This window comes from Rutidosis leptorrhynchoides, chromosome 8, assembly GCF_046630445.1.
Source record: "Rutidosis leptorrhynchoides isolate AG116_Rl617_1_P2 chromosome 8, CSIRO_AGI_Rlap_v1, whole genome shotgun sequence".
Classification (NCBI taxonomy): Eukaryota; Viridiplantae; Streptophyta; class Magnoliopsida; order Asterales; family Asteraceae; genus Rutidosis; species Rutidosis leptorrhynchoides.
The window spans coordinates 136,467,680-136,479,828 of NC_092340.1; the positions used below are offsets into that span (position 1 = coordinate 136,467,680).

The following is a 12,149-nucleotide window of genomic DNA, read 5'->3' on the forward strand; positions in this document are numbered from 1 at the left end:
ACCACTAACTTAAAATTATAATCGCAAATTGAGATTACTAATTGGAATGATAATTGATACATAGGTAAAAGGCGTCTAAAAATATTAAAGCTTACAGGTAAAACTATATCCCAAATGACAAAATCTTAAAAAGGTACTAAAACTTAAAAAGATGTCACAAAATTCTAAAGCACCTAAATCTTAGTCTAAAGAAAAAGCACTTAAGGAATTTTACGGCAAAGCCTAAAAATCTTGAAGTAAAAATAACTATGGCAAAAACTATGTCTTAAAACTAAATATGAACGAAAAATACAAAAGTTACGCTAAAAACAAATAAAAAGGGACAAAATATAAAAATATACTAAAAGTTGTAAAAAGTACAATTTTTTATAAAAATATTATTTTTATATTATTTATTTTATAAAACTATTAATTTTATATTTTATTTAAACTAATTTAACTAAATAATACAAATAATAAAATAACTAAACTAATTAATATAATATAAATAACCTAATTAGGTTTAAAGTTAATAAAAATAATAATTATCCCGTATTAAATGCAGATTATGGTTCTGTCAGGCGCGTCAGGGACAACTCCGCGAGTCGCGGTACCAGGTGGTAATAAACGCCGCGAGTCGCGGGATTCAAAATTTCAGATGACAGGCTGATTTAAATTCGACGCGTTTTTGTGTTTTTTTTATTTAATTGTTTTATATTTTCTGTTTTAATAAAAGTATTTATATAATAAAAACTTATATCTAAAAACTAAAATAGAAATACTTTATAATTTTATAAATAAAAATCTTAAAACTAGATTTATATATATGTGTTTTTTTTTCGGTTTTAATTTTATGTTTTAAATAAAAATAAAATATTTAAATAAAACTTATATTTTTATAAAATAAAAATAAAGAAACTTTATAAAACTTAAATATTTAACAAACTCTTAAAAATATTTATATTTTTATTTTCTTTTTATATTTTCGAATATTTAAAACGTAGTTTTACAAAAGCGTATTTTTATAAAAGTAAACTAAAAATAAAAAAAAATCTTTTTTTTTATATTTAGCGTTGCGCTTCCGGCGTTTAAGCAAGAAATTGAGTTCCCCGGCAGCGGCGCCAAAAATACTTGATGTTATGCGAGGTGTATATAAAATAGCTTATATTTTATAAGGAAATACTATTAAATACGATACAATTTTACATAAGATATTTATTTATTTATAGAATGGATATATACTTAAACCTTGCTACAACACTTATAGGCAGTGTACCTAATCGTACAGTAGTGTAGTTTTTAGTAAGTCCTGTTCGTTCCACAGGGAATCTTTTAACAAAGCTTAACGCTATATTAGTTTTATTTTATAAAAATACAAATATATATATAAGTAATATTATTATTATAAAGGGGGGTTTTTACCGTTTAATGACCGGTTTGTCGATTTTAAAAACTTTAGTCGCAGTTAAAACCTAATGTAAAATATTAAAAATAAATACAAGACTTAATTTAAAGCGTAAAGTAAATAACGATAAGGAAATTGCGATAAATAAAAGTGCGATAAAATTGCGATAATTAAAAAGTACGATAATTAAAAGTGCAATTAAATACAATAACAATAAATAAAAGTGCGATAATTAGAAGTGCAATTAAATATAAAATAAAGGAAATTAAATATGAAATAAAAGAATTATGCTTATTTAAACTTCCGTAATCATGATGTTTGACGTGTTGATTTTAATTTTATGCCCATAGGTTAATTGTCCTTTGTCCTGGATTATTTAATATGTCCGTCTGGTTTTTGTCCATAACAGTCCATCAGTCATAAATATAAAGTGCGAGTGTCCTCATCAAATTATCCTTATACCCGAAGTTAAATATTCCAACTAATTGGGGACTTAAACTGTAACAATATTTTAATACTTTGTTTAATAATTACACCAGATTATCGACTGCGTGTAACCCAAGGTTTGAATACTTTGTTAACAATTATGCCAAGTGTCCTTGTACATAATTTCACCCCTGTTTTAATAATTCTAGTGACTATTAATCCATTCCCGTGTCCGGTTAAATGAACGATTATTCGTACATATAAATATCCCGCCCATCGTATCCGATCGAGTGTATATGGTTATTTATAGGGACGTCCAATTGTAAATCTTTATATTAAAATTAATAAACTATCATTTAGTTAAACAAATATAAAGCTCATTAATAGCCCATAGTCTAATTTCCACAAGTGTCGTTCTTTTGTCCAAACCCCAATTATGGTACAAAGCTCAATTACTCAATTTTAGTAATTAGCCCAACATCATGATTACTTCGGATTAAATAAGCATAATAATAACTTAGCTACGAGACATTAATGTAAAAAGGTTGAACATAACTTACAATGATTAAAAATAGCGTAGCGTTACACGGACATAATTTCGACTTACACCCTTACAACATTCGCTAACATACCCTTATTATTAGAATTAAAATTAAAATTAAAATTAAAATATAAATTATAAATATAAATATTACGTATAGATAGATGGATGGATATATATTGATCTTTTTACGATCAAACTGCGTTTGCTTTTATAGGCATTTTCATTTTTTTGGGGCTCCGCGAGTCGCGGCCCTCTCGTTCCTCAAACTCCGCGAGTCGCGGAGATATCAAATCCAGCTCACAAAGCCTTGGCTCCTAGCTTACCGACGGATTTAAATATAAATATAATATATAAATAATTATAAGAATTATTTAAATATTATATTATATTTATGTGCATAGTTGACTTGTAATTTTTAGTCCGCTGCGTCGAGCGTTGAGAGTTGACTCATGTCCCGGTTCCGGATTTTCGAACGTCCTTGCGTACTATTTTATATCTTGTACTTTGCGTTTTGAATCTTGTACTCTTGTAATTTCGAGACGTTTCTTATCAATAATTGGAACCTCTTTGATTGTATTTTGTACTTTTGAGCTTTTTGGTCGTTTGCGTCTTCAATTCGTCGAATCTGTCTTTGTCTTCACCTTTTATTATTTAAACGAATATCACTTGTAAATAGAACAATTACAACTAAAAGCTTATCTTTTTTGAGGAATAATGCTATGAAATATATGTTCGTTTTTAGCATTATCAATATGTTTGCATCATATTGACCAAGACTTGACCATCATAACCCAAGTGCAAGTCTAAGACATGAAGCACAACTCACTTAAGTGTTGCAAGTGTTTTGATGAACCAAAGTTACATCAAAGTCTTAGATCTAACACATACATGAACTTTAAAGCTAATAACAAGTTACAAACTTGAAAGTAAACTAACTAATCAAGATCTTAAGATGTAGAACATAGTTCTTAGCTAGATCTTGAAGATCCAAGACCCAAAAGTCTAGATCAAGCATAAGTATACAAAGTTATATTTAAAGAAAACTTATTTACATGTTCTTGAACTTTTAAGTTAACTTTAAGTTCCAAGAGATATGAGATCAAGACTAACTTGTAGTACTTGACCAACAACAACCAAGATCATAAAATTTAAGTGCAAGTAAAACTAAATAAATAAGTAAATTATTCATGGTTGTTCATACTTTAAAGATTCAAACCAAAGTTTGATCTTTAGAAAGTAAACTTTAAAGTTTACTTCATGAACTTCAAGTATGAGTTTATCAACACATGAACTTGCAATCTTTTAAGAAAGTATATGTAGAACCATAACTAGTAAGTTATGTTCTTGAGTGTTCTTGATAAATACAAGATTAATATGAAGAATCAAACTAGAAAGTTTATTCTTGTAACATGAAAGTAAGTAACAACAATTAACAAGACAAGTAGTTAAACAAAATCAAGAGCAAGTAACAAACAACAAATGATGATGATGATTAAGGTGTATAGGTTCGGTTTTACAAAGAGAAGAGGAAGAGAAAAAGAGTCCAAGTTACTTACAACAACTAGAGAGAAAAGAGAGAATGTTTGAGAGAAAAATGAGAAGTAAAGAGTGTGTGTAGTGAATGAGAGAATGCAAGTGTATCAAGTAGAAAAAAAAAAGTTTTGATCTCCCCACCCAACCATATGGCCTACGGCCTTCAGCAGAAAAAAAGAGGGGGAAAGAGTTGTTTTATGGTTACAAGCATGTAAAGATGTCAAAAGTTGGTTAATAGAATGGTGTACATGGGGATTAAGTGCCAACTATATTCCAAGTCTTTCAAACTAACTAGTTAAGGTTCAATTTAATACTTACAAGTGAAAGAGTGGCTAGTTAGTCCACTTAAAGTGTAGGGTGGACTTGTAAGCCCAAAGTCATAAGTCCATTTCACTACTAAAGCCCAAGTTCACTAAATTAACAAATTCATCCAATTAAAGCCCAAGTAACTAACTAATAGTCTTAGTTAATTAAAATGATTAATAAACTTAATCATGAATGCAAATAATATCTAAAAATATTATTCGTGAAAGTTTCGTGTGTCACAAAATTAAAGTCAAGTTCGGGCAATCATGGCAACATGTAAATGTAATAACATACATTCGTTTAATCACACGTATTAATAATAATAATTATTAATAAATAAACGTTAGAAATTCCAGGGTCGTTACAGTGCGGGCATACGTACCTGTAAGAGTTATGTGCAGAAATAGCAACCATACAAAGTATCCATAAAAGAAAACACATATAGCAGTCATGCACAACAGTAGGACAAAAAGCATGGATAATATAATGCGTAAAAAAAAAAAAATGTAAATCCAAGTAGACATGCAAACAATCAAAATACACAGCCACCCAACCCATATTCCTACCCACACATAAGCATGTATAAATAACTATACCTAAACATGTATACATATAGAGCTATTCATAGGTATATATACCTAGGTACAGGTATAAGCGTACATATATAAACTTAGATACATACACTTAGATACATACATTCATACATATACAAATACAAACATATACACAAAACCTATATATAACCTGAATAAAAACATATAGATACAGAGGCATATACACTTATACATAATATATATTGAAGCTATATAATATATAGATATAATTATATAAGTGGTGGTAAAAAAAAATATATACTACACATTGAAAAAAAAAAATTCTCAATTATACTAATTCTACTCCTCCACAAACTCCTATCAGAAGTCATGTCCTCCGTCAGTAGAAGCTCTTTCATGTATAGCTTCAATCTATCCTCCAATCTACGTTTGGGTCTACCCGTTCTCCTTACGCCCCCAACAACGAGAGTCTCGACTCTCCTAACCGGGGCTAAAAGTGGGCGCCTCATAACATGCCCAAACCATCTAAGTCGACCTTCCCTCAGCTTGTTGGTTATGTTCCCAACTTCCAAGTTCTCCCTAAAAACTCCATTTGGTATCATATCTAGCATGGTCTTACCACACGTCCACCTAAGCATCCTCATTTCTGCCACCTCCATCCTCCTCTCTTGGGCTTTCGTCATTGGCCAGCACTCTGAGCCGTACAACATGGCTGGTCTAATTGCCACCTTGAAGAATTTCCCTTTCAATTTAAAGGGTAGCTTCTTGTCACACAACACCCCTTTCGCTGCCCACCACTTCAACCATCCTACTCGTATACGATGCGTCACATCCTCATCTATCCTTCCTGATTTGTGAAGCATCGAGCCTAAATATCTAAAGGACTCTTGTGGATGTAAAATCTAATCCCCAATTCGGACATCCACTATATCCTCTTGTTCCTCTTCGTTCGTCTTAAAATCACATCTAAGGTACTCCGATTTAAGTCTGCTAATCCGTAGGCCCTTTGATTCTAGGGCCATCCTCCATTGCTCTAGTCTTCTGCTAAGCTCATCCTGGGAATCTGAAACTAATACAATATCGTCGGCGAATATTAGGCACTATGTGATGTTATCTTGTATCCCGTGAGTTAGTTCGTCTAAGATCAAAGCGAAAAGATATGGGCTAAGGGCTGATCCTTGATGTAAACCTACCTCTACCGGGAAAAACTCTATGTTTCCTATCGTCGTACATACCCGAGTCTTCGCCCCCTCATACATATCTCTAATGGTTCTTATATATCTACTTGGGACGCCCCTAACATTAAGAGTCTCCCAAATCAGCTCGCGCGGGACACAGTCATAGGCCTTTTCCAAGTCTAAGAACGCCATGTGTAGGTTCTTTTGTTTTCCCTATACTTCTCCATAAGGCTTCTAACGATGTGAATCGCCTCCCTCGACGAGCGTCCTGGCATGAAACCGAATTGGTTCTCTGAAACCATTATCTCGCGTCGTAGCCTCGTCTCAATCACCCTCTCCCAAAGCTTCATAGTATGACTAAGTAACTTTATGCCTCTGTAATTACTACATATTTGCGCATCTCCTTGTTCTTGTAAATGGGAATAACCTCACTGAGTCTCCATTCCATAGGCATCTTTGCGCTTCTAAACGTCGTGTTAAAAAGGTTTGTCAACCATCTAACCCCATCTCCTCCTAGGCACCTCCAAGCCTCAATCGGAATTTGATCTGGTCCTACTGCTTTGTTTCTCCCCATCTTTCGTAGGGTCAATCTAACTTCCTCCCGGTTAATCCTCGTGCAGAAACAGTTGTTTTGATATTCCTGAACCTCGTGGAGTTTCATGTTCTGCTCCGTTCTTTCCTACCGAAGAGGGATGCAAAATACTCTTCCCATCTTTTCCTAATAAGGTCTTCTCTTACTATACTTTGACCTGATTCATCCTTGATATATTTGACGTTAACTAAGTCCCTACCTCTTCGTTCCCTAGATTTAGCTATTCTATATATGTTATTGGCTCCCTCTTTAGAGTCTAGTTTCCTATATAAATCTTCATAAGCTTTGTCTTTTGCAATTGCTACGGCCTTCTTTGCTTCTCTTTTAGCTTATTTATATCTTTCTTCTACCCTAGTTCTCTCTACAGGTGTCCCTTCCCCAAAAGTAATGAGCTCCCTAAACCTCGTCTGCTTTAACGCGACTTTCGTTTGGACATCATCACTAAGCCACCATGACTCTCTACTACTCTTATGGGCTCTCGACGTCCCTAATGCCACCCCTAAAGCTTGTTTTGACACCTCAACGCCATGCAGTTCCATATCTGGTCTACGTCAGTAGGGGCTACGTTATCCCCTTCTACACTCAATCTATCAGTCACGGTCGCTCTAAAAGTCTCTGCCTTCGCTCCATGTAGATTCTTCCAAAGGATTCTATGTTGCACAACCCTGGCCCTTCTGCCAACTCTTCCCCGGGTGACTAGGTCCATGACCAACAATCTATGCTGGGAGGAGCACATCAAGGCCGGAATGACCTTACAGTCCCTACATGTCCTAAGTTCCCCTTTACGAAGGAGAAAAAAGTCAATCTATGTGCGACGACCCCCGCTATGAAAAGTGGCTAACTGAGCATCCCTCTTCCTGAAGAAAGAGTTTGCCACAACCAACTTGTGGGCAATGGCAAACTCAAGAATTGAGCGCCCTTCTTCGTTTCTAGGACCAAACCCAAAGCCCCATGGGCTCCCTCGTAACCTTCTGCCTCCGCTCCTATGTGTCCATTCAGATCACCCCCTATAATCAGTCGATGATCCGCTGGGCACCCCCTCACTACCTCATCTAACAATTCCTAAAAACTCTTCTTTTTCGCATCACTTAAACTCGCATGAGGTGCGTATGCGCTAATGACCGTGAAAATCTCCTCCTTAATAATTAGACTAACCGACATAATCCTATCGCTAAACCTACCCACGTCAACAACGTTATCCTTATGTAGATTTCCCAAAAAGATACCTACCCCGTTCCGTGCTATCCTAGAACTCGAGTACCACAACCTATAGTCCTTAATATCTACCACCCCTTCACCCTTCCATCTAGTCTCTTGAACACACCCTATGTCCACATTACTCTTAAGGAAGGAATCCACGAGCTCAATCCTCTTGCCCGTCAAGGTTCCTATATTCCAACTACCCACTCTAATCCTACCAAGGGTGGCTACCCCACTACCACCTCTAACCCGTCTGGGCCTACCCACCCCTAAACTAGGAGGACATGACCTCAAGTGTCTATAGGTATGCGTAAGATCTATATTAACATATACACCAAAAGATGACCAAGCACAATCTAAAAATAAGAAAAATATGGTTATGATAAATAAGTACTTATTGTTAATTATAATATTAAACACAGGAAATAAATAAAAATAGATGTATGTTATAGATACAATGGATTTCAAACAGACAAGCAAGTATAATATGGATATAGTTATAATATATAACACTGATATGAATATAGTTATAATTATATGAATATAAAACAGTTGTATAAATAATGGTTTACTCCTAATAAATAAATATATAAATAAATATATATAAATATAGACAGGAATCAGAAATCAGTTAACACAAACGAGAGATAGAATTTTAACAGGCCGGAAAGATTAATTTCCGGTAAACAGGAAGCGTCGGCGGCTGCGTTGGGCGGCAGAGGTATTGCGGTGAAGCAAAGGGTGATAATTTCTTATGCGAATGAATTCGATTATGGCCAAATTCGATTCAGCAGGCAAGACCGATTCAGATTCAGAAGGCAAGACCAAAACATGAGCAATAAATCGGCTTACTTGGTGGTTAGCAAATGAATTCTAACAACAAAAAACACTCAAGACATGTAAGAAAACAATCAAGACATGTAATAAAACCTTCAATGCTTTTCATGCCAACAACTTTTACAAATTTTTTTTTTTCAGGATTTGGCTATAAGTAGGAAACTTGTAATTTAGGGTCAAAATATGAGACAGATAATATATGATACTTTAGATAGTAGTGACAGATATAATATATGATACTTTAGGTAATATGTGATATAGCCCTAACGTGTCCAAAGCAAAATCTAAAGTTTTTTGTACGGCACAAGGAAGGTTGACCCAAAAATACTTCTCATTATATGTAAGTATAATAATTAGTACCCATAGAGTAACTGAGAAAGTATACAACTAAATAATACCCTCTTGCTACTTTCAGAGTAATCCATTTTTCGCTACATTTTCTTATTTGAGCCATCTGACTTACCCGTTTATTATTATGAATTATTCATTCACACGTAAATGGATTGACCCATTCATTAGTAAGTAAGCGATCATATCTGTAATGATATGAGTCCACATTGCCACCTCTAATTTTAGCAATATTTGACATCATCTTTTACTTAATTAATTACACAAAAAGACTATTAGTGCTTAAGAATTATCAGAAAAAAACTGGAAACTCTTCTTTCCAATCTGTCATTAACTGTGAGTTATGTGCCGAATAAACCATAAGCTTGAAATCTATACAACACCGATGGTGCTTTCCGTAAATTGTAAGTGGTGGATTCTATTGTGTTATCTTCAGGAGTTGCAAGAGTGGCCCCTGAGCTAGACTTAGGACCCACATGGTCAAGTGTGGGTCTTCCAAGTGTCTTCTTTTGTTGTTTGCCAGGTGTCAAGTGTGGGTCTGCCTCTTTTCACCACTTTGACAGTAATTCAACATCACCTTCTGGCCTCAGAGTATCGAAATCCCTTTTTGCCAATTCATGTATAGACCTCGCCTGAGAGAATGAACAACAAGAATTATTATTATTATCTTTACATACTATTAGCCACGCGAATTTTGGTCGTTTTGCACCCTCCCCAGCCCAAATTGTGGTCAAAACGAAATTGACCCGAATTTTCCCCAAAAAAATGCAAACACACCTCCCCCCACCCCCACACAACTATACCCAACTTACAAAAAATGCAAACCGCCCAAATTGTGGTAAAACGTGAATTTCTTAAATTAAATTAAAAACTCCACCCAAACACTTCGACAGCCCGTATCTTCCTCCTCGCTCCGAGTTAAATTTCACCGACCATACCGTTAAGCTCGAAATATTTTTGTGAACACAACGAAACTCACTACATTCAAAACGGACACTTTTTAAAAAACGCTAAACACAACGACAGCCCGTATCTCCCCGCTTGCCGCGAGTGAAATTTTTTCGACGACAGCGTCTTACTCGAAATAATTTTATGAACGAAACGATAAAAAGTACGTTCGAAACGGACATTTTTTAAAAAATGCTAAACACAACGAGAGCCCGTATCTTCCTGCTCGCCGCGAGTGAAATTTTTTCACCAGCACCGTTAAACTCGAAATATTTTTGTAAACAAAACGAAACTAACTACTTTGGAAACGGACACTTTTTAAAAAACGCTAAACACAATGACAGCCCGTATCTTCCCGCTCGCAGCGAGTTAAAATTTTTCGATGGCAGCGTCTTACTCCAAATAATTTTATGAACAAAACGATAAAAAGTACATTCGAAATGGACACTTTTTAAAAAACGCTAAACACAACGACAACCCGTATCTTCCTGCTCACCGCGGGTTAAATTTTATCGCCAGCACCGTTAGACTCAAAATAATTTTATCAACAAAACGAAACAAACTTCGTTCGGATACTTCTAAAAAAAACGCTATATACCTCAGAGTATATTCAATACATATAAAAACATCCGTAGCAAAACGTTTTTACTTCTGTAAATACATAACGCTCTGTCAACTATGAATATACAACCCAAAGGCCCCGCGGCATCGCGCGAGACGCTTTTGCTAGTTATGACTAAAAAGTAAAAAATACATGCAAATTATAATCCATTAATCGCCTGTAAAATAAAAATGTGAAGTTGTGAAAACTACCTGCCGGAAGAATACGGTAATAGGCGAATTATATTGCATTGCATTGGAGCAAATCAATCTATCATCAGACTGCAAACAGAAGATATAGTGGACCATTTCATTAGTAAACAAATATCATATTCCTGCATATTTATCGAATATTCATTGCCATATAATTTAACTTATATACGACATAAGAAATAAGAATTGGATTTAGTAAGACAGTTTGTACATTATATAAAATGATTACATTGTAAAATTAGTCAATTATAAAGTAGTACGTATAAATCAAATTTAATTTGTACACGTATATTAGTTACTAACCAAAAAGTAAATACTGCAGTAGGTGGAAGTCTCCACTGTGGCACTTCAGCCTAATTCACTACGCGATATACGTCATTAACAAAATCAAAAGGTGTACACCATTGAACATCTATGAATTACCAATCTTTCCCACAGGTGTTACTGAAGGCTTGCTGAACATCTATGAATTACCTTCAATGGATCCTTGCATAAGGATAAGTTCATTGTAATAAATTTGTTCCTTATATGTATAAGTTCATTGTTCCTTTAATCCTACTATTTCATTGCTGAAACATAAGTAAAAAGGTATAATTAAAACCTGATAAATTAAAACAAATATCCGAGTCTTACGGCAAGATAATGCCCAAAACCTAACCACAAACAAAGAAACCAAGACAATTTAAAGATAACATAAAAAAAGATGTCAAGCATAGAAACAAAGAAAAGATGTGGCATATTTAATTGATTATCAAATACATAAAAGAAAGTCTTACAATGACATGTGATATTTAGCCTGGATATCAATTTAACCGAAAAAGGCAGATTAAGTTCGTTGAACCAAAAAGCAACAATTGGAAACAACCGCATAGGTAGGGGTAAACTTACAGACAAGTAGCCGAAGTCAATCCACTTGCTTATAAGTTATAACCAAGATTCTTGAATTTCTGCGTTGATGACCACTTATGGAGAAAAGAAAATAAGCAATGAAGTGTTGGAAATTTAGTGTAATTGAGGGATTTAATCTACACTTGTAAACGGGTTAGGAGGTACGGAGTGTACACCCATTAAGTGATAGATTGCCCAGACCCGAAAGTGGTTTTCCATTATCACAAATTTGAGTGATTACGGAAGTATTATTCCTACACTAGGTGAAACATCTCCATCGTGGAAATAAAACAAACAACTTTATGTAAATGATTTGTTTTAGATTTGAAAACGATTTCCTAGATTTGGTTGTTGGAAATAAAACAAACAACTTTATGTAAAGGATTTGTTTAGATTTGAAAATGATTTCCTTGATTTGGTTGTTGGAAATAAAACAAACAACTTTATGTAAAGGATTTGTTTTAGATTTGAAAACGAAATTAGTTAGTGAAACATCTCCATCGTGGAATAATACTTATTTTTGGGTGCCTATAAATAAGGACTATCATTTATGAGAATAAGATATACGAAAAACACCTTAATACTCTTATGCAAAAGA

At 34.3% G+C, this 12,149-nt stretch overlaps 1 protein-coding gene and 1 long non-coding RNA gene across 2 annotated transcripts; both read right to left on the reverse strand.

Moving 5' to 3' along the window:
* Positions 1-7,016: 7,016 nt before the first annotated feature.
* Positions 7,017-8,663, reverse strand: LOC139863833 (uncharacterized). Its single transcript, XM_071852433.1, has 4 exons — positions 8,648-8,663; positions 7,588-8,073; positions 7,402-7,500; positions 7,017-7,297 (listed from the first exon to the last, which is right to left on the reverse strand). Exons 1-4 carry the CDS (start codon positions 8,661-8,663, stop codon positions 7,017-7,019), a joined length of 882 nt encoding a protein of 293 aa, XP_071708534.1.
* A 57-nt stretch (positions 8,664-8,720) lies between these two features.
* LOC139861175 (uncharacterized) lies at positions 8,721-11,522 on the reverse strand. Its single transcript, XR_011763667.1, has 3 exons — positions 10,967-11,522; positions 10,664-10,732; positions 8,721-9,534 (listed from the first exon to the last, which is right to left on the reverse strand). It is a non-coding gene; the product is annotated as an uncharacterized lncRNA (long non-coding RNA).
* Between the last annotated feature and the right edge of the window lie 627 nt (positions 11,523-12,149).